Consider the following 24253-nt stretch of genomic DNA (forward strand, 5'->3'; position numbering starts at 1 on the left):
CACCATTAGAACATATTTAGCAAGTGATGACATGTTGCTGGGACTTTTCCAAAGTGTGGGGTGGATGTGGTGCCCGACAAGACTTTAGGTGACATGCAGACATGACATTAAATGACACTGATTACATGGATCACAGTCATCACACCGTCAATTTCTTTCAGTCCCCATCACAGCAAGCAGAGTTTCTCTCAGTGATGACATGCTCCTAATGCCCCTAGGACACCCTGCTAATCTCCCTTCACAGTAGACAGAAGCAGGGTTTGGGCTGAGCACCTGGCCGGCCAGAGTACCTGCCCGGAGCTGAAGGACACCCTTCCTCTTCATGTTTATTTTTTATGATGATCTCTATTCAGGGCTTCGTGGTTTTCTATTTTTAAAATGTGACACAGAGTGTCTATGTGATGTAAATTAGGACAAAAGAAAAAATACTGAAGGCTTCCCAGATACTGCAGACCGAGAAGACCCACGGGTGGGGGGGGACCCGCTGGGGGACACGAGGACCAGACCTGACTCCAGGTCCTTTCCAGCACTGATGTCCAAGCTCTTCCTGGGCAACCTGCAATTTAAGGACTGGTAGCTTGTTGGCAAACTCTAGGGAGCAGAGTCTAATCGAGTCTTAGAAAATGTGTTGGAGGGAACTGTTGGGGATACTAAGTACCCCAACCCTGATGCCAGGCAAGAATAAAAGAATCCTGTGGCACTTTATGAGCACTCTGCGCAGCGCTCCTGGGCACCTTGTTAAAATGCAGATTGACTTGGGTTTGGGGTGGGGCTTGAGATTCTGGATTTCCATAAGCTTCAGTGAGGAGTGACACTAATGCTGGTGGCCTGGGGACCACAGTAGAAGCAGCAGGTTCTCACATACCTATGGTGACATCACATCAGTAGCTTAAAACAGGACATGGCTGAAGTACACCAAGAAAACCAGCAAACACGACACACCAGGGCTCAATTTATTTTATTGATGGCTGTCAAGACTTAAGAAACTGATGAAAAATATCAGTAAAAACTTTCAACAAACCTGTCCACAGGCACGCACCGCACACATCCTCCCCGAGCCAACGCAGAAAAGGCGTGGCTGGTGCGTAAGCCGTGGAGGGAGACCACCGCAGAGGTGGTGTCAGGCCTCCCAGATACAGCTGGTGCCCTGGACGAGAGAGAGAGATTGGCAGTTTTTCTGTCAAGACCTAAATTAAAAATATGGTAAAAGGCTGGTGGCAGTGGCACACCTTTAATGCCAGGGACTCAGGAAACTGAGGCAGGAAGACCACAATTTGAGGATAGTCTGAGCAACCTAGCCAGGCCCTAAGCAACCTGGTGAGACTGCCTTAAATTAAAAAAAAAAAAAAAAGAGGGGTTGAGGATGTGGCTCAGTGGTAAAGCACCCCTGGGCTCAACCCCAGGTGCCAAGAAAAAGGTACCAGGCCTTAGCTCTGCTATGAAGCTCAAAGGCAACCACAGATACCAGATAAATAAGTGTGGCTATTTTCAAATAAAACTTTACTTATGAACACTGAAATTTAAAGTTCATACAAGCTTTGATTATCCTGAAGCCTCATTCTTCCTTTGACCTTTTTCCTAACCTGTTCAATATTACATTCTTGGCTGGCAGGCCATATTGGGTCCACAGGTGGTAGGATCGGCCGAAAAAGGGCCAGCTGGGGCTCAACGTGGATGAGACCCAGGCAGAGAGGTCAGCAAATGCAGAGATGCGCGGGCTGCGGTGAGTTTGGGGTACACAGGGATGGGGAGACCCGTGCGGCGGAAGGCAGGAGAGAGGCCCGGTGCGGGACCAAAGGCAGGGGCTTCATAATCCTGAATTTCCAGGCTCAAGCAAAAGCCCTCTGAAACCACCGAGAAGGGATGCCCCTTCATATTTATTTTATTTTTTTAAGGAAGGAGTTTTTTAATACCTTTATTCTACTTATTCATTTGTATGTGGTGCTGAGGATGGAACTGGGGCCTCACATGTGCCAGGCCAGCGCTCCGCCGCTGAGCCGCAGCCCAGCCCCTCTATGTTTTAAAATCTCCCTCGTCCTGTGCCGCGTGCGAACAGACCCCGGGCTTCATTACTACGAAAGGAAGGAGGCGGAGAAGGTGTTCAGTGCCCCAGAAGAGCCCCAGGCGGGACAGCCACGCGGGGAGAGCGGGTGGACCTGGGCTGTACTTTAGCCCCAAAGACATGCTGAGACAGGTAGCAGGCAAGCAGGGGCAGACCCTGGGTGTCCCCTTTCCCCAAGCTCCTGGGGGTGGTCACATCTTGACGTGGCTCCCGGTAGAGCCTGGCCTGGCATCCGGCGTCCAGACGTGGCGCCAACTGCAATTCCACGTGAAGGCGCAGACCGTCCGCCGACCGGGCAGTTCGGCCGCTTCACAGCTGCAGAGCCTTGGTGCCCGGCTTGGCGCCAGCGTCCCGGAGCGTCCCTTCCCGTGGGTCGCGGGAATCAAAGGTCTTGTCCCCGACCCAGGCGGCACCTGCGGGCTAGGGCTGCGCGCCCCTCTCACGCGCGACGGGCCCGCCCCCAGGTCGGTGCTCCTGCGCCGGTGGAAAGTCCCTCGGGCCGAGGATTCACCTAGAGGAAGGCCGCGGCCGCTGCGCACCAGACCCGCCAGCTCTCCTGCCGCTTCGGACCCCAGGATCACCACCGGGTAGTGCCACCACGGGACCCCCGCTGGGACCGCGTGCGCGCTCACGTGACCACGCCCCCCTCGCCGGCGGGAAGAAGGCTAGGGGCCGTTAGTGCGCAGGCGCGTGCTTGGAGCGCGAGTAGGAGCTCGACTCGGCGCGCAGCTCAGTGCGCAGGCGCGGGCTGCCCGCCTCGCTTGGAGTCGGCTTATTAAATGCGCACGCGCAGCGGTCTCCGGCAGAAAACTGGCGAGCCTGGGCCGGCGCGGGGCCTTGTGGGAGGGCTTAAGGAAGTAAAATGGCGGACCTGGCGAACGAAGGTAGGGGAGGCGCCGTTGGGGGCCAGCTGGCGGCTGGGGAGCGGGCGGAGGAAGGCTGCGGGGCCACAGGCCCGAGGGCTGGGCGTCCCTGAGTGCGGGCGTCCCGTCCGCTCCGCCCTGGAGGTTCGGGGGCTCCGCAGCCGCCCCCCATTCCGTCTCCTCAGGCCGGCCTCACCCGCCGGCCCATCACTCGCGGCAGCCGCGGTCCCTGCCGCCGTCCGGCCAGAGTCGCCGGGAGGCCGCCGGGGCCGCGGGCCAGAGGCGCTTCCGCCCCGCAGCCCGGCCCGGGGCCGGAAGGGGCGGGAGGCGCGGCCCGGGCCTCGGCCGCGGATGTAAATAGACCTCGGGCCTGGTGGTGGCCCGCGCGCGCCACGCTCCCTCCCCGCCCCCTCGCCCGGCACCGGCGTCCCCTGCCCGGCCGGTGGCCGCCACGCCGAGCCCGCAGGGAGCCGGGGCCCTGCTCCCCGCCCCCGCCCGAGCTCCGCACCCTCGTTCCCGCCAGTTCCCGCAGGTCCCTCGGGGCGCCGCGTGTCCCCAGTTAGGCCCGGCCACGGGAGCTGGGCTGCCGAAGCCGGGCTGCTTTTTGCCCCTCCTTTATTTTTTATTTTTTGGCTGCACTTCCAGAGAGACCTTGTGATTCTCTCCTCTGTGGAGCGCTGACATGCCTCCTGAGCATTTTCGACAAGGTTTGCACCTCCAAATCCCCAAGAGGAAGCACTCGATCAGGCTGATGTCTGCCTGCGTCCACGATCGAGTTGCTCTGGCTTGAGGACTTCCGAGGTTCTATTTTTAGCTGTCTCCTTTTCTCGGTGCACAACTGCAGGCAAGCTGTACCTGTCTGGCTCTGGTTCCCCGTGCGATGCTCCCTGCTGTTCTTGGGTGACCTGGGGTTCCCATCCTGACCCGCACTGTGCGTGAGTGCTCATAGTAAGTGGTCAGCCTTGGGGCACATTTGGAGTGGTACAGGGACAGTTATCCCTCCAGTACTCCCCAGGAAAGCTCCATGAAGTAGATACTGGTAGTCCCATTCTTTCAGTGAGGATATTGAGTTAGAGTGATTAAGTTACCTACCCAAGTCAGGTCACACAGGAAGGAGCAGGAATGTGAACCAAAGTGATGTGACTTTAGAGCCCTCTGACTTGACCATTTTACATTGAATCTCTTATCTGACAAAGGAGCCCATGGAGGGGAGGTACTCCAACTCATGGCGATCCATTTGAAAGGCAGAAATGGGCCTGGATAAATTAACGGGAATCAATATGACTACTCTGTAGAGTTACCTCTTGAGCTCATATAGTTTCTTGAACTGGAGAGCCATGTCTATATTTGACATCTCCATTTGGATATCTAATAGGCACATCTGACATCATGTCCAAAACAAAATCTTTATCCTAGCTTCCTGCTCAGACCTGCCCATACCACAGTCATTGTCCCTTTATACTAAGTGGTAGGTCCATTTTTTGAATTCCTCAGATCAAAAACTTTGAAGTCACCCCTGGTTCCTCCCATAAATCAACAGTAAATCCTATTAGTTATACCTTAAAAGTATTTCCAGAGAGTGATGACATCTCACTATCAACTGGGCCTTCTACTTGGGCTTCCTTTACTTCCACCCCTAATACCTCCCTACCCTTCTCTCTACCACTCTCTCCCTGATTTGCTGTTCTCTGGCTGCTCAGGTTTTCTCAGTATTCTTGAGTGAGCCATGTACTCCCTCCTTTTAGCCTTTTTTTCCTAATGGTTCATCTGCCTGCATCTGTTTCCCCCAAATACACCCATGACTTGCTCCTTTATCTCCAGATTTTTACTCATTTATGTTACTTTATTATTAAGAACTTATCTGGCTACCTACCTTAAATTGTGCCCACATTTTCTATTCCCTTTAGCTTGCTTTATTTTATTCTGCAGCACTTATCCCCACCCAGCATGCTAGTTTTACCTGGTTGTTTGACTCCACTAGAATATGAGCTCCATGAGGACAGGAATGTTTGTTATGTTCATTGGTGGAGCTCCTGCATCTAGAACAGCCCTTGGCACAGAGTAGGTGTCCAAAAGATGTTTGGTGAATTAATGAGTTGATGAGTTCATTAGTGAATCCTTACTGTGACGATTATCTTTGAGCACAAAATTATGGTTTGCTATTTTCCAGGGGTTACTGCTTATTGCATAGTACACATAAGCTATCCATTATAAGTTGCATATTAAATGGACTATGTAAAATAAATGAATGGAATATTTTGTGCTAAATTTTTTTTTTCAATAAATGCCACACCATTTCATCTTGACACTAGTGACAGTCATTCTGAGGAGATCAGGTTTTAGTAGATCTCTGAACCTCAGATATCCCTACCATCCTTCAATCAGTCTCTGTAATGTTTCTTGAAGAATCCATTTCTGTTTTTAGCATGTATGTCCGCCTAGGATGTTTGATGTCTCATCCACTAGGTAAAGTAGGACTTCCTTGCCATTGTATTTTGAAACTATGGGGACTGCCTTATAGCCATGCTCTCCCTCTCGCTGTTTAAGCTCCTAACAGCTTCTTGGCTTCTGCCTTTCCAAGCTGGGAACCTAAGTTGGTCCATCCTCATATCCAAGTTCCTCCTCATCCATTCTGTCTCTGTACTCTGAACTTTTCCCATCTGTGTGTCAGTCTGAAGGACTGGCTGTCCAGTCCAGTGATTCTGGTATCAGAATCACCTGGGGAGCTTTTCTTAAAAGTACAGGTACCCAGTTCCCACATCCTATAGATTCTGATCCTGTGAAGGATTTCCAGATGGCCTGAATGTCTGACAGAGAGCAGCACAGGTGACTCTGATATACAGCTAGCTGGTGTTGAGAAGCGCTGGTTTCAGCAAATCAGGTTAGCTATGCTGTGTGCAGGGAAACTCAGCTGTGTGTCCAGGACTGCATCCTGTTGGCTCTTGTTGCATGGTGATCTTCTCACGAGGAGACAGCAATTCTCACATTCCTTTCTTGGTAGTCCTGTGGTCTGTAACTTTAAAAGTTTACTTGGAATACGTCTTTCTTAAGAGTGTGTGTGTGTGTTTTACATTTGAGTCCAAGAATATTCTACCCCCCACCCCCCGATTTTTCCTCATTGTATCTCCCAAACTTGTTAATCATGCTGGTCCTTGAGTTCTTTTACATTGTGAACTGAATCAGGTGTTGAAGGCAGAGTTTTTTCCCAGGGTGAGCAAAGTACATTTGAAGCATAGAATATTTTGGAGTCTAGATTTTAGCATTAAAGGTGACATTTTCTTTCTGGCCTGTAGATGTGTATTGTATAGTGGAAACCTAGGAGACAGTATAAGGCAAGGTTTTCAACCTTGGCACTGTTGACATTTGGGGCTGGATAAACCTGTTGGGAAGAGGGCTGTCCTGTACATGGCCGTATGTTTGGCAGCATAGTAGTATCCCCACACCTACTCACTAGATGCTTGTAACACACCTCCTACCGCAGGGGTGATAATAACCAAAAATGTCTCCACACTCAGCCTCCCATCCAGTCAGGGGAACAGTGCACAACAGCCCCAGCGGAGACTCACTGGGGTAAAGCGACAGTGGCGTGAGCTCTGCCCTGCAGAGAATTGGGCTTGTCTTTGAGCTCCACGTGAACGCTCCTGCTGGGAGGCTGGTTTTCTCACCTGTGAAATGGGCGCGAAGAGCATCGTGCTCCCTCAAGGTGGCTGTGAGGACTGATGAACTAAGGCACAGGAGGGACTGAGCACGGATCACAGGGACACACCCTCTCAAGTGGCGACTGTCTCCCTGCAGCAAGTTGTGTCTTGCCCACATGGGGATCAGGTGCCCAGCAAGGCCTGGGTCTGAGCGGTGCAGTCGAGTCCACCCCACTCAGATGGCCCCAGGGGAGCCGTGGTGGGACACCAGGAGGAGCAGGCCATTGGTCTTCCCGAGTCCCTCTGCCTTATGTGACATCCAGGTTGGGGTTTCTCAGCGTCCGCACAGTGCACACCCGAGAGCGGGTCCTTCACTGTGGTGGGGACCCCCTGTACACTCCAGGCTCTTGATCACTACCGGGGCCTCTGCCCACTAGATGGGTGCTCATGGCACATCCTGCCTACGTCCAGTTCTGACAGCCGCAATGTCCGCAGACATTTCCCAGTATCCCTTGGGGGTCAAAGTTGTCCTAATCTATCCTGACCAAGTGAGAGTCGGGAGATTTTCAGGGGTGGTTTATCTTTTCTCAGTTTGTATCTTTATTGTTGACTTGGGGGATTAGATGCAACTGAATTTTTAAATTCGAACTCAAATAGTAAAAATTTTTAGTTCACACAATTTTTGTCATCTCCTTTCCTGCTCTAAACATAATTTTTAGAATAAGGAGAAAACAAGTGTTTGAAAATCATCATGGATTTATGACAGAAGTGAACTCTGGCATTTGTCCTGTGGACTCAGTTGTGCCTTCTGTCTCATCTCTGTAGCAGAGACGACCTGGGGGTAGGGGTAGCCGAGGAGAGTCATAACAGCCTAGAGGCCTTTGAAGAAAGTTTTCCCAGGGGACTCATGTGTAGACAAGAGAAGCTTATGGTTCTATAAAACCTTTAACCAAAGCCTGCTTCTTGGATTCCTGGACTGTGGAATGTCCTCAGCAGTGTTGTTAGCCTTGGGCATTTGCTGGCATTAGGGCTAGGCAGGATCGGTGTGCAGAAGCTCTGGGTGTGTGTCTGTGCTCAGCAGGGCTTGGAGTGAGTGGAGGCAGCAAGTGTCATTCCACATGAGCTTGGAATGGAGCTTGGAGGAGAACCAGTTGTTTGGGGCTGGGAAGGGAACACTTTAGGTACAGGTTGAATGCTGGCCTAGTGAGTTCAGACACAAAATAGGCCTGGGATAAGAGAAGTGAGATTGGTTGCATTGTCGGGGCATCTGAGAAGGGAACACAATAAGGACGATGCAAGAAAGGCAGAAGTGGCCAGTGTTGACGTTGCTGTAGTTTCGGCAGCTCTCCATGGTACTTTAAAGCAGCCTTGAGGCAAATGGGTTTGCATCACTGTGTACTCTGAATCTGGTGGTGGTGGTGGCAACAGCAGGCTTTCTTTGTTTTAAGGGGATTTTTATTTATTTATTTGGCACTGAAAATTGAAGCCAGGGATGCTTAGCCACTGAGCCACATCCCCAGCCCTTTTATTTATTTATTTTTTTAATCTTGAAACAGAGTCTCGCTGAGTTGCTTAGAGCCTCACTAAGTTGCTGAGGCTGGCTTCGAACCTATGATTCTTCTGCCCCAGCTTCCCAAGTGTATGCCACCACCATGCCCAATGCAAGGGGAATTATTTTTGATACCTCTACACAGTGATCTTCCTTTGAATCCTTGGCCCAGGAGTGTGGTCTCTTTGTGCACTGTAGAAAACTGTATAGCTTAGGGGGTCATTGTAAAGCCCCCCACCTCCTGCCACCCTCATGTCCCCGGTTTGCATCCTCTTTGGTGGTCTTGGCACTCAGTACTATGTATGGCATAGCACTTGTGAATCTGGACCTTGGTTGTGCTCCACCCTTGCTTAAGGATCTTATTGAAGAGAATAAAAACTGCCTGGGCTGCTCCATCTGAAATGGTTGCCAGAGATCTGGGGCATCTGTAGTTCAAAAAGCTCACAGATACTTTACAACAGGAAGCCAGAGTTGAAAACCACAGGCAGAAGTTGTAACTTGCCTGGGGGGCTAGCAGATATGTTTATTTTGACCCATTTAGGTTTCTCCTTGTTTTTAATTAGGAGCCAACACTTTCAAATTCTGAAATGGGGGGGTATTCAGATATCTGATTTTTCTGAAAACAGGAATAACCTGGAGCTGAGGAGCAGCAGCTGCCCTGGAGATAGACCTTGCGCCCTCCTGGACCCTCATAGCCTCCTCCATGTTGCTCAGGATCTGGCCCACTTTCTCACTTTCTGGTTACTGCCTGGCCTTGGTTGGCATTTGGATTTCGATGGTTCAGCCTTTCAGACTTGGCATTCTCTGTTCTGTAACATAGAACCTCAGCATAAAACTCCTGGTGGTTTGGAATTGGTTTGTAATTAATTCCGGATTCAGTGTCCTTGGAATGCTGGTACTCAGAGAGTAAAGCATAACAGTGCTTCTCAAAGGTGGTCCACGAGCTTCTGGGAGTCTGCAGGATGTTCTCAGGAGAACTGCAAGTTCAAAACTATTTTCATAATAATAAAAAGACATTGTTTGCTTTTTTTTTAACTCTCATTCTTGCACGATGATGGGAGTTTTCCAGAGGGTGTATGACATGCCATACGGCAACACTGTGTGTGTGTGTGTGTGTGTGTAGCTGGGGATAGAACCCAGTATTCTACCACTGAGCCACCTCCCTAGCCTACAACACATAAACAGAAGCAAGTAAGAGAATTCTGCTTTCTTTTTTAAGTCATGCATTATTGAGATTTGTCATGATGTAAACTAATGCTGCTCTTCTCACAAATTCTTTTTATTTTTTGAAAATGGTTTTTCATAAAAAAAAAATACGTTATTTAGGTTAATTGTTTCCAAGTTCATTATCCTTAATTAATTAGTGTTTTGAAATTTCCTTAGGCTTATTTCTTAATATGGTGAGTATAATAGTAGCTCATCCTTCATTTGCAAAAACATTTGGGGATCAGAAGTCATTTACAAGCATAGAAAGGGATCCTGAGATCAAAAAGTTTGAGAACTGCTGGCCTGTGATAGCAGTGCCTCTGCGTACAGGGCTTGAGTAAGACCTGTATTGAGATCAGTGTTGGTTTCTGCCCCAACTCCAGCCTCAGGAGAATTCTAAACCAGACCTAGCCAGCAGGTTCTCATTGACAGCTTGTGGCACAGTTGGAAGTGCTTGAATTGACTGTCCTTGGTTTGTGTCTTACTTCAGCCACTTACTTGCCCCAGGACATTGGGTAAGTTATTTGAACTCAGTTCCTTCATCTGTAAAATAGGAATGATAATAAGCAAGTCTGTGATTGTTGAAAGACTGTGTTGGTATTAGGAATGTGTCTGTCTCTGCTAACTTTGATTCTAATTGGGTGTGTGGGTAGAGCGAAAGTAGGGGTTGTTTTTTGGTTTTTTTTTTTTTTTTTTTTTTTTTAGTTGAAGCAGGTTCTCTGATATGGGGCTGGTAGGAGCCATCCTTTGCATTGTGGGACATTTACATCATCAGTGGCCTCTATTCATATGGTGCTAGTGTCCTCCCTCCACCTCCAGGCATGACAAGGAAAAAAAAAAAGTCTCCAGATATTGCTAGGTGTCTGGACAGAATCTAACTGAGGACTCCTGGACTAGGGAGTCCATTGGCACCTAAGAGATCATATTGCATCATCATCTACCCTACTGAGGTCCTAGGATGCTGTACACATTTAAATCCATACACTGAGTAGGAAGAGAGAGAGGAGGCCAATCCCAGAAGCTGAGATCCCCCTGCTTTATACTGTCTGTCTTATTGGAAGTTGATTCTAGTGTCTAGTATGGGTAGAAATCCAACTCGCTTTTTCCCAAAAACAATTAATGCAAGATTTCTGTACTTCAACACACTTGACATTGAGTTGGATCATTCTTAGTGTTAGGGGACTGTTCTCTGCATCAGAGGATATTGATCAGTCTCCCTGTTCTCCATCTACTGCGTCTATAGGTGCCATTACCAGACTCCTAATCTGCTATTGCCATAACTAAAAATGTCCTCAAACATTGGCCATGTCCCCAGGGGACCAGAGTTACCCCGGATGAGAACTGCTGGGCTGTGGGATTAAACAGAGCTACCTAGGAATAAATTATCTGCTAATTAAGAGTATAGGGCCGCTTCTCCCAGCTTCTTTTCCTTTATGACCTTTTGGCAGCCAAGTAAGCATCAGGAGTTGCCTCTTCCTATTAAGGAGGGACAGTATTTTTCTTGTCCTTTAGCACTGTCTCAGGTCCCAAATGGGGACCTGATAGAATGCCGGAGATGCTCTGAGTTTACAGGGACTGAAGGCTGAGGCCATGTAAGCAGGAAGGGCCTCTGAGACTAGCATGTCCATCTCTAATCAGTGAGTCTAGGAATCCCCTACTCACCCATTCCAGTGGATCAGTCCCGTGGGCACTTGTTCTCCTCCCAAAAACTGACCCATGCAGGTTGTGGTGTTTGAGCACTAGTACAATGCTCAAAGAAAAATAGGAACTTTTAGATACAATAGTAGTTACTCCGTGCACATGTTCAGAAGACAAGCCTTGCCTTTTCAGTAGTTTTAAAATTTCTGCTGAGGGGCTGGAGATGTGGCTCAGCGGTAGCGTGCTCGCCTGGCATGCGTGCGGCCCGGGTTCGATCCTCAGCACCACATACCAACAAAGATGTTGTGTCCGCCGAGAACTAAAAAATAAATATTAAAAAAAATTCTCTCTCTCTCTCTCTCCTCTCTCACTCTCTCTTTAAAAAAAAAAAAAAAAAAATTCTGCTGAGTTTAGCGCCTGCAGTTCTACCACACAGAATCTTGGGGATTTGTTTGCCCAGAATTAATTCTTGCATTACTTCTGTAAGAGCAGAGTGCAAGAGGGGAAAACAGTCCTTTGAGAGTTTGGCTCTCAGCAGGTGAGGGTGAGAAAATGGACCAGCTTCCACTCAGAGAAGAAGGGCTGTCTTGCAGCATTGATGGTGGTGGTCGCTAGGGACATGAAGAGTCCAGGGACTGGGTCTGAGTCATCATCATCTTTTCATCAGAGCAATGGCAGTTATTTTAGCTGAGGGCATATGCTCCTGAGGGAGCAAGAAGCGCTCACAGGCTGATTATGGCCATCTCATTCCAACCCCAGCTAAAGCACTAGCATGGTCTGTCTCAGATATCCAAACTGTATCCACTTTGCTCCTTCTAAGGCCACCAGACTACCGTGGGTCACCGTATCACCTCCACTGCTAGACTCAGTGACTCAAATTCTCTCTAGTTCCTCACATCTGCTTCCATCTCACAAAGACAAGGTCCTCTCAGTGTTCCCAGCGTGAGCATCAGTATCCAAAAAGTCCAAAATCTGGAATGCTCCAAAATTAAAAAATTTTTGAGTACTGATACAAAATGAAATCTTCTGCTTGTGGTGTTCTGAAACTTTGGTTTTATGTAGAAAATTATTTTAAAATTGGGCCAGGTGCATTGGCACATACCTGTAATCCCAGTGAGTTAGGAGGCTGAGGAAGGATGATCACAAGTTCAAAGCCAGCCTCAGCAACTAAGCTAAGCCCTAAGTGAGACCCTGTCTCAAAATAAAATTTTAAAAAAGAGCTGGGGATGTGACTCAGTGTTAAGTCACTCCTGGGTTCAATCTCCAGCACAAAAAAAGTTATCAAAAATAGTGTATAAAATTGCCTTCAGGCTATATGTTGCAAGGTATATATGGGATATGAATTTTGTGTTTAGATTTGGGTCCTGTTCCCAAAATACCTTATGTATATGCAAATATTCTAAAATCCAAAACTCTTCTGGTGCCAATCATAAGGGATGCTGAATCTGTATTGTAGTTAGTTATTCTAACATAAAAATGGAGAGAAGGGACCATTGCCAGGGGTGCATTTTAAAATGTATAAAGCAGATCATGCTGCTCCCTGCTTGGACCCCCGTCCACTGGCTCCCTTTACACAATCCAGATTCCTCTCCAAGGCCTGTGGGGCCGAGCTCTCTCTCTCTGGGCCTTACCTAGCCTTTGCCAACCGCCCTACACAGACCTCTGTGAGCCCATTCTGTCTTCAGGAATATATTTGGGATTCCTTCTGCTCAGTATCCTCTGCCTTCTATCACCTGGCTGTCCCTTCTTGGCTCAAGTGACCCCTCAGAGAGTCATTCCGGCCTTTGATCTCCTCACCTCCTGCTGCTTTCTCTACCACTTATCCACAGTTACCCAGTAATCTCTGCATGCAACTGGGTACTTGTTTTCTGACTCCCTGCTAAAGAGCTGAGGCCTTATCTGCCATTTCATCCCTGTCTCCAGGGCCAATCTCAGGGCCTGGAACAGAGCAGACACTGGCTCAAGAAACCTTGCCAGAGCTGGGGTCCTGACTGTCTGGCCTTTCCTCAGATCACCTCAGTGTTTCCACCTGACTCAGAAGAGATTGGGGATTCTGAGTGACTCAACACTTGCGTTGAGTGTCCTGAGTGTCCAGGCAGCTCCTGAACCCAGTCTATACGTTTCGTCCCCTGGAAAGGGCCAAACCATGAGGCATTTATCATTGCTGGTGACTTGAGGGACTGGCATTTGGCCTTGGGTACAAGACTCATACTTCAAGGTGTCCTTGGCGTGTTGTTTACTCCATCTTCTGAGTATGCTTATAATACTAAATACCAGTTCAGATATGGGATCAGATAGTGTGCCAGCCTTTTCTCCTGGCCTTGTAAATGCATCATTTTATTCAACTTTCCTCAGGGTAAAGCCACCCGCTCTGTTTTCCAATCAAGAACATGGTACAGGAAGGTCAGGTAACTTGGCCAGAATCCTCACCACAAGTGGTTGAGACAGGTTTAAACACACATACATAGTGTCACCAGTGTTTGCTTTTTGTTTTTGCAGTGCTCAGGATTGAAGCCAGGGTCTCATGTTTGCTAGGCAAATATTCTACTACTGAGCTACATCCCGGCCCTTTTTATTTTTTATTTTGAGTTAAGAGTCTCCCTAAATTGCCCAGGCTGGCCTTGAACTTAAAATTCTTCTGAGGTGTTATGCACTTAGGTTCTCGGGTCCCTAGGATTACCACGCCCAACCAAGTGTCACCAGTTTTGGTCGGCTGCTTCAGCACAAGTTCTGCTGTCCTTGGATATTTCCTTCCAAGCCCTTTATAGTGGGGATTTCCATTCTTTGCTGGAACTTTCCCCCAAACCTTCATCTATTTTCACTTCACCTTGGCTCTGTCCGTGACATACCACCTAGTGGCAGGACAGAAAAGTGCCATCAGAGCTGCATCAGTGAATTTCTCCTACAGTTTTAGGCAAAGCTGCTGATGTTTATATGATTTACCTGTTTGATAAGTTTATGGAGTTTTTGTTGGACCCAAGGCACATAGGTGCCCAGACTACAAGTGCCACATGGGGCAGGAATGGAGGTGGTGGGAGGGTTTAGCTGCAGGGCCAGAGAGTATAAAGATAAATGCCGCAGAATGTGGCTTGGCCCTCATGAGATGGGGGGGGGGGGCACCCAGCTCGGAAATCAGGCAGATCAGGGTCTTGTCCTTCCTCTGTCGTTTGCCACCTCGATGACTTCCAGCAAGGCACCCATTTGTCCAAGGCCTTTCAGGCTTATCAGGCTAGTTTCACGATTCACAAATCAGTTAACTAATAATTTTCATCATGGCAGTTTGGTGGGGTTCCTTGAGAGTAGATGTGTAAAGCACCTGTCTGCTGTCTGGTAAAGGCCATTGAACAAACATGAGTAACTCCTTGTTCCTGCCATCTTTGGAGATTTAGGGGTCTGACAGTAAGATGAGACTGTTGGAGATCAGCTTGGATTTCAGTAGGTGAAAGTAGCATCAAGATGAAGAGCATAACAGAAAGAAGTGCATAACACCTCTAAATGCTGTGCCTCCATAAGACCAGTTGAGAGTTGCAGGAGGGGAAATACAAAAAGAAGTGAGTTGGGCTGGGGCTATAGCTCAGCTGGTAGAGTGCTTGCCTCGCATGCACAAGGCCCTGGGTTCAATCCCCAGCACCAAAAAAAAGAAAAAGAAGAAGTGAGTTGCTTGTCCCCCACCCTGCCCTCCACAAGTGAGGCCAGTGAGTGCTGAGCACTTAAACACCAAGACTTGGAGAGACATCACCTAGCAACAGTATGTTTGAGGTCAGTTCCATTCTTCACTGAAGAATTAGCTGGAGAATAGAGCTGATGTCAGGGACAGGTTTGTCTTCATGTTGCAGCACAGAGTTGTTTATAATAATTCCTGAGAAAATTAGTGACTAGGAGGTTGAAATGGTGGGTGTCACCAGATTAAAGCAGTAGCAGTGTACTCAGACTGTTGTTGGTGAAATGTTTTCCACATTTTTTTTTCACAGATAAGAAGATTAAGACACATCAGCCCAGGATTAAAGCTAATTTTATATAAATACCTCATTGACATTTTGGTCTAGGATTCTAAGTGGCTATCCAGCCAGGGACCATTTCCTGGCAGGTATAGGAAACACTAGTTAGGGGGGAATAAACAGAAAAAGCAGAGGTTTTGCAGATTCGCTTTGCCTGTGTTTTCCTGGGTCTGCAGTTTCCTTCTGTGTGTCATTTTCATAGGAGATCCTCCATGGCAGACTGGAGACAGCCATAAGTAGGGGGTGCATTTTGGGGGGCAGGTCTGTTGTGGGCACCACATATGTGCATTATTCCCTCCAAAGCAAAGAAGAAAGTTAGTCTAGGGGCAGAGGTTGTGGCTCAGCGGTAGAGCACTCGCCTAGCACGTGTGAGGCGCTAGGTTCGATCCTCAGCACCACATAAAAATAAAAATAAGGGTATTGTGTCCAACTACAACTAAGAAAAAAATATATATATATATATATATTTTAAACAAGAAAGTTAGTTTATGTGGGAGGAGGTAGAGTGTGTTTTGTCAGAGTAGATCCTGAATGTGTTGTGCAAAGCATTCCATGACTAAACCCTTGACAGACAAGACAGAGTGTAACTTATTGCACCCTTGAGTGTGCACCTTAGAATGTGTCTAATTTTTTTCTTGACAGTCTTATAGAATTTCAGTCTCCACAGGATCTTCCGTTGGCGTAATTGCAGTGTTCTCGGAGGTGGGCAGTCACGTGACAGGTAGAACCAGCCTCGCTATGACCCCAGAACTCATCACCCACCCCCTAGTTTAGTTTGTGCTCTTCCATAGGTGTTTATCGAGAATGTTAGCTGACAGCTGCTTTATTCCCGATGTCACTCCTCAAAAGAAAAGAGTGTCTGCTTCACAGCTCTGCAGCCTCCTGTACAGGAAAGGTGGGAGGAAGCAAGTGGGGTGGGTCTCATCCCCTCCCTTCTGCACCTGTGGTGCCTGGATGGTGGTATGGTGTGGTGCCTGGGGTTCAAAGTGGGGCCCACCTGATTTATGGTCTGACCCATAAATGGGTACACATCCTCCCCTTTCCTGACAAAGAAGAAGGGTTTGTGACGATGCAGTGAGGTGCTACAGGTAAACCTGGCACATGGTGTAGTGCTCAGCGAATGCTAGCCATATGCATGAAACATCTGTTGGAGGATATCTTTGCTGTGCATAATGTGGCAGAGGTGGGAAGAAATCTAAAGACAGAATTCTGAGATGCCTGCACTGCACCCTAGAAAGCTGGGAAGCAGTCTTCCACCCCACTACTATTTTGGGTACAGGTCAGCTTCTTACTCTCTCCTTTCATGGAATGAAGGTGTGGGATGGGGATTGAGTTGAGGTGGCACCTTCTGGGACTTGGCATGCAGCACCCTGGAAAGCATTGGTGAGGTCAGAGAGGAAGCCTGTGGTGGGAGGGAGCGCCTCACATACCAAATGGTAGAGCCCACCCATCCAGAGTCGGGTATTGTTCGATGTGAAAGGCTCAGAACCCCATCACCTTGCATACAACAGAGTTGATTTGGTGTGTGTTGTGCTCAGGCCTCATCTTGGGTGGTCCATGATCAAATTCTTGGGGAGGATTTCATCCTCTGTGATTCCTGCCAGGCACAGTGACTCACACCTATGTAATCCCAACAACTCAGGAGGCTGAGACAGGAGGATGCCAAGTCAGGGGCCAGTCTCAGCAACTTAAGGAGCCCCATCTCAAAAAAAAACAAAAAGACCTGAGATGCAGCTCAGTGGTAAAATGTCCCTGGGTTCAATCTCCAGTATCCTGTCTCCCCAAAAACGGAAACAAAGGGGTTCAGTTCTGTTGGTCTTCCTGACTTTTAAAATGCTGATGTCTTGAGCCAATCTCCAGGCTTGCTGCTGCTTTTTCATAAATGAATTTGATCAGAAAGCATTTCATAGGACCCCTGCCTCCATGCCCCCCCCACCCCCAAAAAAAGCTCAGAACACTTGATTAACAGAACCTGAGTGGAACATTCCACATGTGATTAATACTTTTTAATACATGAGGGATCTGTGGTGGCCTGGGTCTCTAGCCATCTACAGTGGTGGTTTTCCCTTCACTGTGAAGGAAAAGCTGGGTGGAGATCAGAGCAGGTTATAGAAGCCTCACTGCCTTCTATCCCTTTCTGATTGTCCCCAGATGTGGGCTCAGGTAGCACAACAAGTGCCACTTTGAAGCCTGGATAGAGCAGTCTGCTCCCGTGCTAAGTATGGGCCTTTCCTCCTCAGAATCCCCACCCCCCACCCAAGCTGAGTGGAAAGGTAGTGCGTGTGACTCTGATGCTTGGTGTTTGGGTTGCAGTGTGACTGAGGTTCATGTCTGCGGTTTAGTTAGTATAGTGGTTGGGTTAGTCTTGAATGCCAGACCTACTGTCAACAAGGGGTCCTGTGGGCCAGGTGGGCAGCTGTCACCTACCGTTGATGTAGCCCATTGTTTCTCCTTCTGGAGGACCCTCCTCTCGCCTCACCAGGGTCCAGTCTTTGGGGAGGGTAGTATTCCATTCAGTCTGCAGCTGCCTGTCAAGTGCTGTTGTGTGAGGCTCTGTGTGTGGCACTGAAGCACAGAGGGGAAGAAAGCAGAGAGGCCCCTGCCCTAGTGCTTCCAGCCCAGGGGTAGATGCCAGCAAGCAGATCAGTCCAGCCAGGAGCTCAGGTGCAGACACACCCCTTCCTTTCTAATCACATTTCACCCTCAGCTTCCTGTTCTCCATTTTCCCTTGGTGCTGTGCACAGAATAAGGGCTTGATAAATATTTATGTGATTACATAGCCGCTGGTTTTGTGTGTGGAACTGAAGGGGATGATTTCTAGGTGGTGTGCGTTGGTTCATATGTTGGGAGAAAGAGTTCTTCAGAGGCTGTGGTCTCTCATCTTCCCTGGTAGGTAACTTGGAGTGACTTGTGGCCTGATACAAGCTAGGGATGTGCTCAGGAGGGCATCCAGGAGTTTTCTGACAGAGGCCAAAGTCTGTCCAGGAGACAGTGTTGGCTGCAGAAAAGAAGGTGAATTGTGTGTTCCCAGCAGAGAGATGAAACTATACAGAAGTGCAGAAGCACACCATAGAATGGGACATGTAGACTCTTCAGTGCCACAACCATAGTCATGTGGAAGGTGGGGGCGGTGGCAGGGCCTGCCTGTCTGAAGGAGCTCAGACCCTTGTTAGTGGCAGGGCATTGCGGTTTTAAGTGTGTATTTTACACCAGTGATTCTGGCTGCTCTGTGGAGGCCGGAGATGGGTGAGAATAGAGGCAGAGAAAAAAAGGAGGTCTGAGTGGTGCTTGAAATGGGTCACAGGAGCAGGACCAGGTGTCAATTAGGGAGGACCTGATTGAATCACCTGGCTGGCTGCTTTCAGAACTCTACCCTCACACCCTCTCCCACTCTCCCCAGCTGAGCATCCTGTGAGATGGAGTGCAGAGTATCCCTTGCCCATCTCACCCCCACTGACCCTGCTGCATGGTCCAGGTAGCTCTGAGCAGGGCCCTTGCACTGCAGCAGCTCAGGCCTCCTGTAGTTGCCCACATGGCTGCAGTTTCCTTTGTGCCTGCAGCTTCCTTTGTGCTGACACAGTCCTCATCACCAGTGCCCAAAGAATTATCTGTGCATTCCACCTCTTCCTTCCTAGCCTGGCACTGGTGTTTTTGCCTCATGTTCAATTTCTGTGCCCTCCTTACTCGTGCATAGTCTTTGACCTCATAGTTTATATTGCAGAGGGGAGACAGACCATCAACCTTTTAAGTATATAATGGGTCAGGTGGCGAAATTTGCTACAAAAGGAAAAAAAAAAGCATTTCAGCTTGGCTTTGAGACTTGTCCAGGGTTTCTTCCACAGGGTGCCCAAATGCACCAGGTGTTTAATTAAGTCTGCAATGGCCCTCTTAGACTGCAGTCTTAGTGACCAGGGGTAGAGGTCTAGCTCAAAGCCGCTGCAGCAAAAGCCAACATTGATTGGCTTGACTGAAATGTCTGGGGAGAGGGTTAGCATCGGGAAGTTCCAAACACAGGGCTTCCACCAGTGTGGCTGGGATTTAGCCTTCCCCCTACTCTGTCTCTGTTTCCCTGAAGGTTGGCCTTGTGTACCTGTGGCGACCCCAGGCTCACGTACTACCAGTTTAGCAGCCCCATGAGAAAAAGTACCTCTTCCTCAGTAGCTCCAGCAGATAGACTTGGCTGTATTCCACATGCCAGTGTCCGCGGGGCCAGGGCATGCTGTGCTGTCTTTGTCAGGCCTAGAGCCTGGGCTGAAGTTGAGGTGGGGCAGGGGTTCTTCCCTAAAGAAAATGAGGTTGAGGGGATGCTAAGCTGGCTGAAATCCTGGTTCTTCCCTGTACATCTAGGAGCCGAAGAGTCAAATGCAGAAGTGGAGGTGTAGTCCGGACCTCCTGCCCTGGTTCTGATCTTGTGGGGTCCAGGGGAAGTGCCAGAAGGTCTCCAGACTCCCTGGCAGCAGACACAGTATGGATCAACTGCTGCGTTGCCCGAGTCCTTCCAGCATTCATTTGGCATCTTTTATTGTCTGGCAGAGACACATTCATTTGATTGTTCATTCATTCGGGTTGTACAGGGAGATTTAGCTTAGGGAAATGTAAAAACCTGGTTGGATAGCCCTTTGCACCCCTGCCATCCACCAGCTTACCCCTTTTTCTCCTAAAACCTGCTCCCAGACCTGTGTTTCCCCTCAGCAATTGCATTCACTGCCCACGTCACTCTTTCCAGACTTTTCTCTCAATCCCAACATGTTTCCCCAGACCCTTTACAACACCGCCTTATGTCCAGAGCAGAGCCACACTACCCCCTCCCCACTCTCGTCACCCTAAAAGCTGCACCTCTGAGTTGCCACTGTCTCTGTCAGCACTTTTTGAGACTCCTGCACAGCTCCCTCTTAGGGGCCTTTTCCCATCACTAGTTCGCCACGCAGAGCGCCCTCAACATGGTAACACAGTGCCTGTGCACACTTCCAGGGTTGGCATCTGGCTCCCCACAGTGGGGTGCCAAGGAACAGGGCTATGCCCAAATTCTGCTTGCTATAGAGGCAACAGGGCACAGCATGCAGCACATGGGCACCAGATTAACAGCTTCTCTTGCTGCACCCTGCAGGAGTATTGGGAGTGCACCCAAGCCCGAAGCCTGGGGTTCAAGGCAGTCCTCATGAGCATGTCCCAGAGTGGACAGCAGGGGCTTCCCAAACTGCCACCTGTGTCAGGGCCAAGTGGCAAAGGACTGCAGGCCTTGATAGGTGACAAGTGGTGGGAACCATAGGCTGCATTGCTCTTGTCCCCTCAGGTAGAGCATCCCACAGCATTTTCTCTTGCAACAAAAGCTGTTTGGCAACCCCACAGAGCCTTCCTTTTTAATGAGCGCTCACATGGAAATCCCACCCAGTGTTGTGTTGGGCCATACAAGCTCTCCAAAGAGCAGCAGCCTTGCTCCAGAGGCTGCAGGTGGGTCTCCTTTTGGGGTTGCAGATTTAAAAGGTGGGGGGGGGCTAAATTGGCCTCCAGCCTTTGGAATTCAGAAGGTCCCCTATAAAGAGCTTGCACCCTAAGTGGCCTTCGTGCAAGGTGCCCTTGATGGGGCTAGAGAGTGGCAGTCCGGTGCCCTCCCACTGTCATGCTCATGCCTGTCCTCAGGGAGTCATGAAAGCATTTTGTTTATCACATAATATGCACATAGAAAGGGGCACAAATCATCTCATAAGGTTTGGATTTCACCAGCAGAACACACCCTCACACCCAAGTGTCCTGGTGAAGAAGCTATTCTAGAGCAGTTTGGTGTTAGTGGAGTTTCGTGTATATATGTATATACATACATATATATTTTTAAACTTATTACAAAAAGGTGTACCTTTGTTAACTGTGTGAATATAGTGTTGGGGGGAAAAAAACCAATCTTTCTCTTTGCAGAAAAGCCTGCCATTGCTCCGCCCGTCTTTGTGTTTCAGAAGGATAAAGGACAAAAGGTAAGGGGCCCTGTATGTTCTCTCTTCACACCATTTCTCTAATTTGATCTCTGCCAAAGTGCCTATTATCCAGGACACATGGCCACAGCTGCTGCTACCCACTGATAGGAAGACCTAAGCACAGCCTTTAAGCCTTCGCCTTGAGCTGAAAGGGTGGCTTTAAGTTACCAGTGGCCTTTGTAAAGCAGTGTTAGCAATGTCTGCATAATGCCTACTGGTTTGTTTTAGAAACATCACTGTACATTTGGAAAGCAGCAGCAGAGAAACATAGTGGGGGGCAGAAAAAACAGAGCCTGGGCTGAAGTGGGGGGGGTAGGGGTTCTGTGGAAGTAAGGAGGGGGGGGAATGGGAAGAAGGAGGGAGGTGTAGAGATGGTAGCAGGTGACCAGGGGTGTTGCTCATAGATAGAGCATGTGTGAGGACCTGGGTTCAATCCCCAGCATCATGGAAACAAAGAATTTAGAGGGGTTATGTAAACCCCAATCAACTTGACATGGATACATTTAGAATGATTGTGAGTTTGCTGGCATCGTCTGTTGGTCCCAGTTTTTGTGGGCTTGTTTCCAATTTGGATTGTGTCTCTGGAATGCTAGAAGTACCTCTCCTGATGTTAGGTCAGATGGGTGCTTGGTAGATCCGTCGTAAAACCACAGTCACGGATGTTGCTGTGTACCTTGAAGCCATCAGTTCATGCCCTTCCTTGACAAATAATATGGAAGATTGGAGCTGTGTCAAAAGGCAGGCATGGTGATGCACGCCTGTATTCCCAGCTGCTTGGGATGCTGAAGCAGGAGGATCACGAGTTCAAAGCCAGCCTCAGCATAAGTGAGGCGCTAAGCAACTCAGTGAGACCCTGTCTCTAAATAAAATACAAAATAAGACTGGGGATGTGGTTCAGTGGTCAAGTGCCCCTGAGTTCAATCCCTGCTACCTAAAAACACAAAAAAAGCTGGTGCTGTGTGGCAGTGATTCCCTGGCTGGAGTGAGGATTCCCCTTAGTCACCTCAATTTCTTGTGGTCCCTCACCACTGAGGCCCCGTAACCTGACTGCAGTTGTGATATAATGTCTTTACAGCATTTTATACCCACAGTGCTGCACTGAATTTGGCAAGATTTGAAGTATGTTTGCATCTTGTGGGAATGACAGTGTTTAAGAATATCATTCACTTAGTGCTCCAGTAGATTTCCAGGCCTTTTGCAGGGTAACTGGCTCCCAAGTTGGGAGCTGCTCTGGTCTGGTGATTTGGAGCTCTTGGCAACCCAGCCACTTCCCTTGGTCAGTATGTGGCCCAGTTTTCCTGGGTGATGTTCAAGTGCTCTGCCAGAAAGGGCCGGGGGAGAGGGGATGAAGAGAGAGAGAGAGAGAGAGTGTGTGTGTGTGTGTGTGTGTGTAGTAGGGAGGAGGGAAGTGACTTGTCCTGTTCCGCCACCCACACACATACCTGTGTTTGCCTGGCTAATGTCTGTTAAGCTTGTAACGTTAGTCTCTTCTTGAATTAAACTTTCCCGTGGCTCCTGACTCACGTTGCCAAAGAATCTGAGTACAGGTTGGCTTTCGGGATCAGGCAGTGTTTGCAGAAGCTATGCTTCCCTCTCCCCAGACTCTGACATGTGCTTTGCTGGGCCAATGGATATGAAGGGGCTGAATTTTTCAGACACAGGATGTTCAATAAAGCCCTTAGGAACCGGATGTGTTGTGTTAGATCTCTATTTTAGATGTTCAGGTCATTTCTTTCCAGTGTTCAATAAAATCAGGACTTTTCTAGATTTGGGGTTTTATAATGATCTTGGACTGCATTCCGTTTAAAACGAGTCGGCACACTAAGGCCCTCTACCAGCACCTGTTTGTGAACAATTTTACTGGAGCATGGCCATGCCATACCCTTTGCAGACCTCCATGGCTACATAGCAGCAGGGTGTGGACAGACTGGGCTGCAGAGTCCTTCAGCATAGGCTTGTGGCCCAGTGGTGGTGTAGGTGCTTGGCGTGTGCCATGCCCTGGGTTCCATCCCTAGCACCAAAAGAAATAAGAGATATTTAGTATCTTTATCTAGTATCTTTAGATATTTAGTGTCTTTTTGACCTCTGTAGAAGTTTGCCAACAAATAATAGGACTTAATAATGAAGACTTTAAGACAACCAGCTCAGCTGAAACACTGAAATGTAATATTCATTCAGATGAATTTAAAATCATTAGTTCCTGTCTTGATACTCTTTCACAGCTAGGAAGTTGAGCTGATTTAAAAGGATGACCTTCCAGAGATCTGTGCAAATCACCTTAAAAGGTGGGCCTTGAACCTGAGCTGGTAGGTTAGCTAGGAAGGCTTTGAGTCACTTAAGAGATGTGTAAGTGCTCTTATCAAAATATTGACTCAGAGCCAATTCCAAATGGGCTTCTAAAAATAACTGCCCTCCAGCTCTTGGGAGTTCATTGCCCCACTTCTGTGACACTTCTGTGGCAAGATCACTGAAGGGCATGCAAGAAACATCTGTGTTGAAAGGAGAAGCCAGGTTCTGTTGGTAGGGTCCCTAGCCCAGCGGCCGGGTCCAGGTGGATGCAGTCTTCCACTCTGCTTTTCTCTGCAGCTTAAGGACTGTCGAGAGTTAGGCAGAACACGTGGGCCAGATACCTGACTTAGCTTCTCCTTGGCTTCCTAGTGCAAGGGACACTACAAGGCAGCTCTGCAAGGAGCAGCCACACTTCTCTTTCATATCTGCCAAGAATGAGAATCTGAGCTGGCTTCTGGGTTCCTTCCTCTGGCATGACCAGCAGCTGCTCCCCTTCTTCCGGCTGAAGCCCAGTCAGAAGTCAGCCATCAGAACTGCTGGAATTTTCTAAGCAGACTATTTTTCCCCCTTTTTGCTTCAACATTTTTTATTTTTAAATTTTTGAATTTCATTTGAAGTCTGAGTAAAGCAGACTGGCGCTGAATGCTTGGGCATCTGTCACCTCAATTTGCTGCTGGCATTTCTCATTGCTAAAGCTCTCAGCTGTAAATGGTGCCCATATGCCATTTCCCCCTAAAGTCTTCCACAAGTATCTAGGAGTGGGGCCGTTCTCCTCTGTGGACCTGGGACAATGTCACTCCCGAGATCATGGGTACAGTCATAGACTTCAAAATATGGTTCGTATTTTAAATTGCCCTTCAGATGTCTCTTGTAATGATTTTTTTTTCCTTCCTAACTACTGCTTGATCCCAAAGATCAAGAAGTTCCATTGTCAACTGTGGAAGCAACTAACTTATCTTTTAGTAAATGATCTCAAACTACCCAGGAGGTTTCACGGGAAAGAGCTCATTCCTCCAGAGGAGGGTGTCCCTGTGCCCTGTG

At 48.6% G+C, this 24253-nt stretch overlaps 1 protein-coding gene across 9 annotated transcripts in view; it reads left to right on the forward strand.

Annotated features, from left to right (window-relative positions):
• Positions 1 to 2826: 2826 nt before the first annotated feature.
• Positions 2827 to 24253, forward strand: part of Ranbp3 (RAN binding protein 3) — a 56415-nt gene continuing 34988 nt past the window's right edge. For 8 of the 9 annotated variants that reach the window (XM_026404310.2, XM_026404303.2, XM_026404305.2 and 5 more), the window contains exons 1-2: positions 2850 to 2946; positions 20868 to 20923. In XM_026404310.2, the coding sequence (XP_026260095.1) occupies positions 2925 to 2946; positions 20868 to 20923 (78 nt within the window). In that variant the 5' untranslated portion in view covers positions 2850 to 2924. Of the gene's footprint in view, positions 2947 to 20867; positions 20924 to 24253 lie in introns of all 9 variants that reach the window. The other variant, XM_026404307.2, reaches the window with a different exon arrangement.

Source organism: Urocitellus parryii, chromosome 3, assembly GCF_045843805.1.
Source record: "Urocitellus parryii isolate mUroPar1 chromosome 3, mUroPar1.hap1, whole genome shotgun sequence".
Classification (NCBI taxonomy): domain Eukaryota; kingdom Metazoa; phylum Chordata; class Mammalia; order Rodentia; family Sciuridae; genus Urocitellus; species Urocitellus parryii.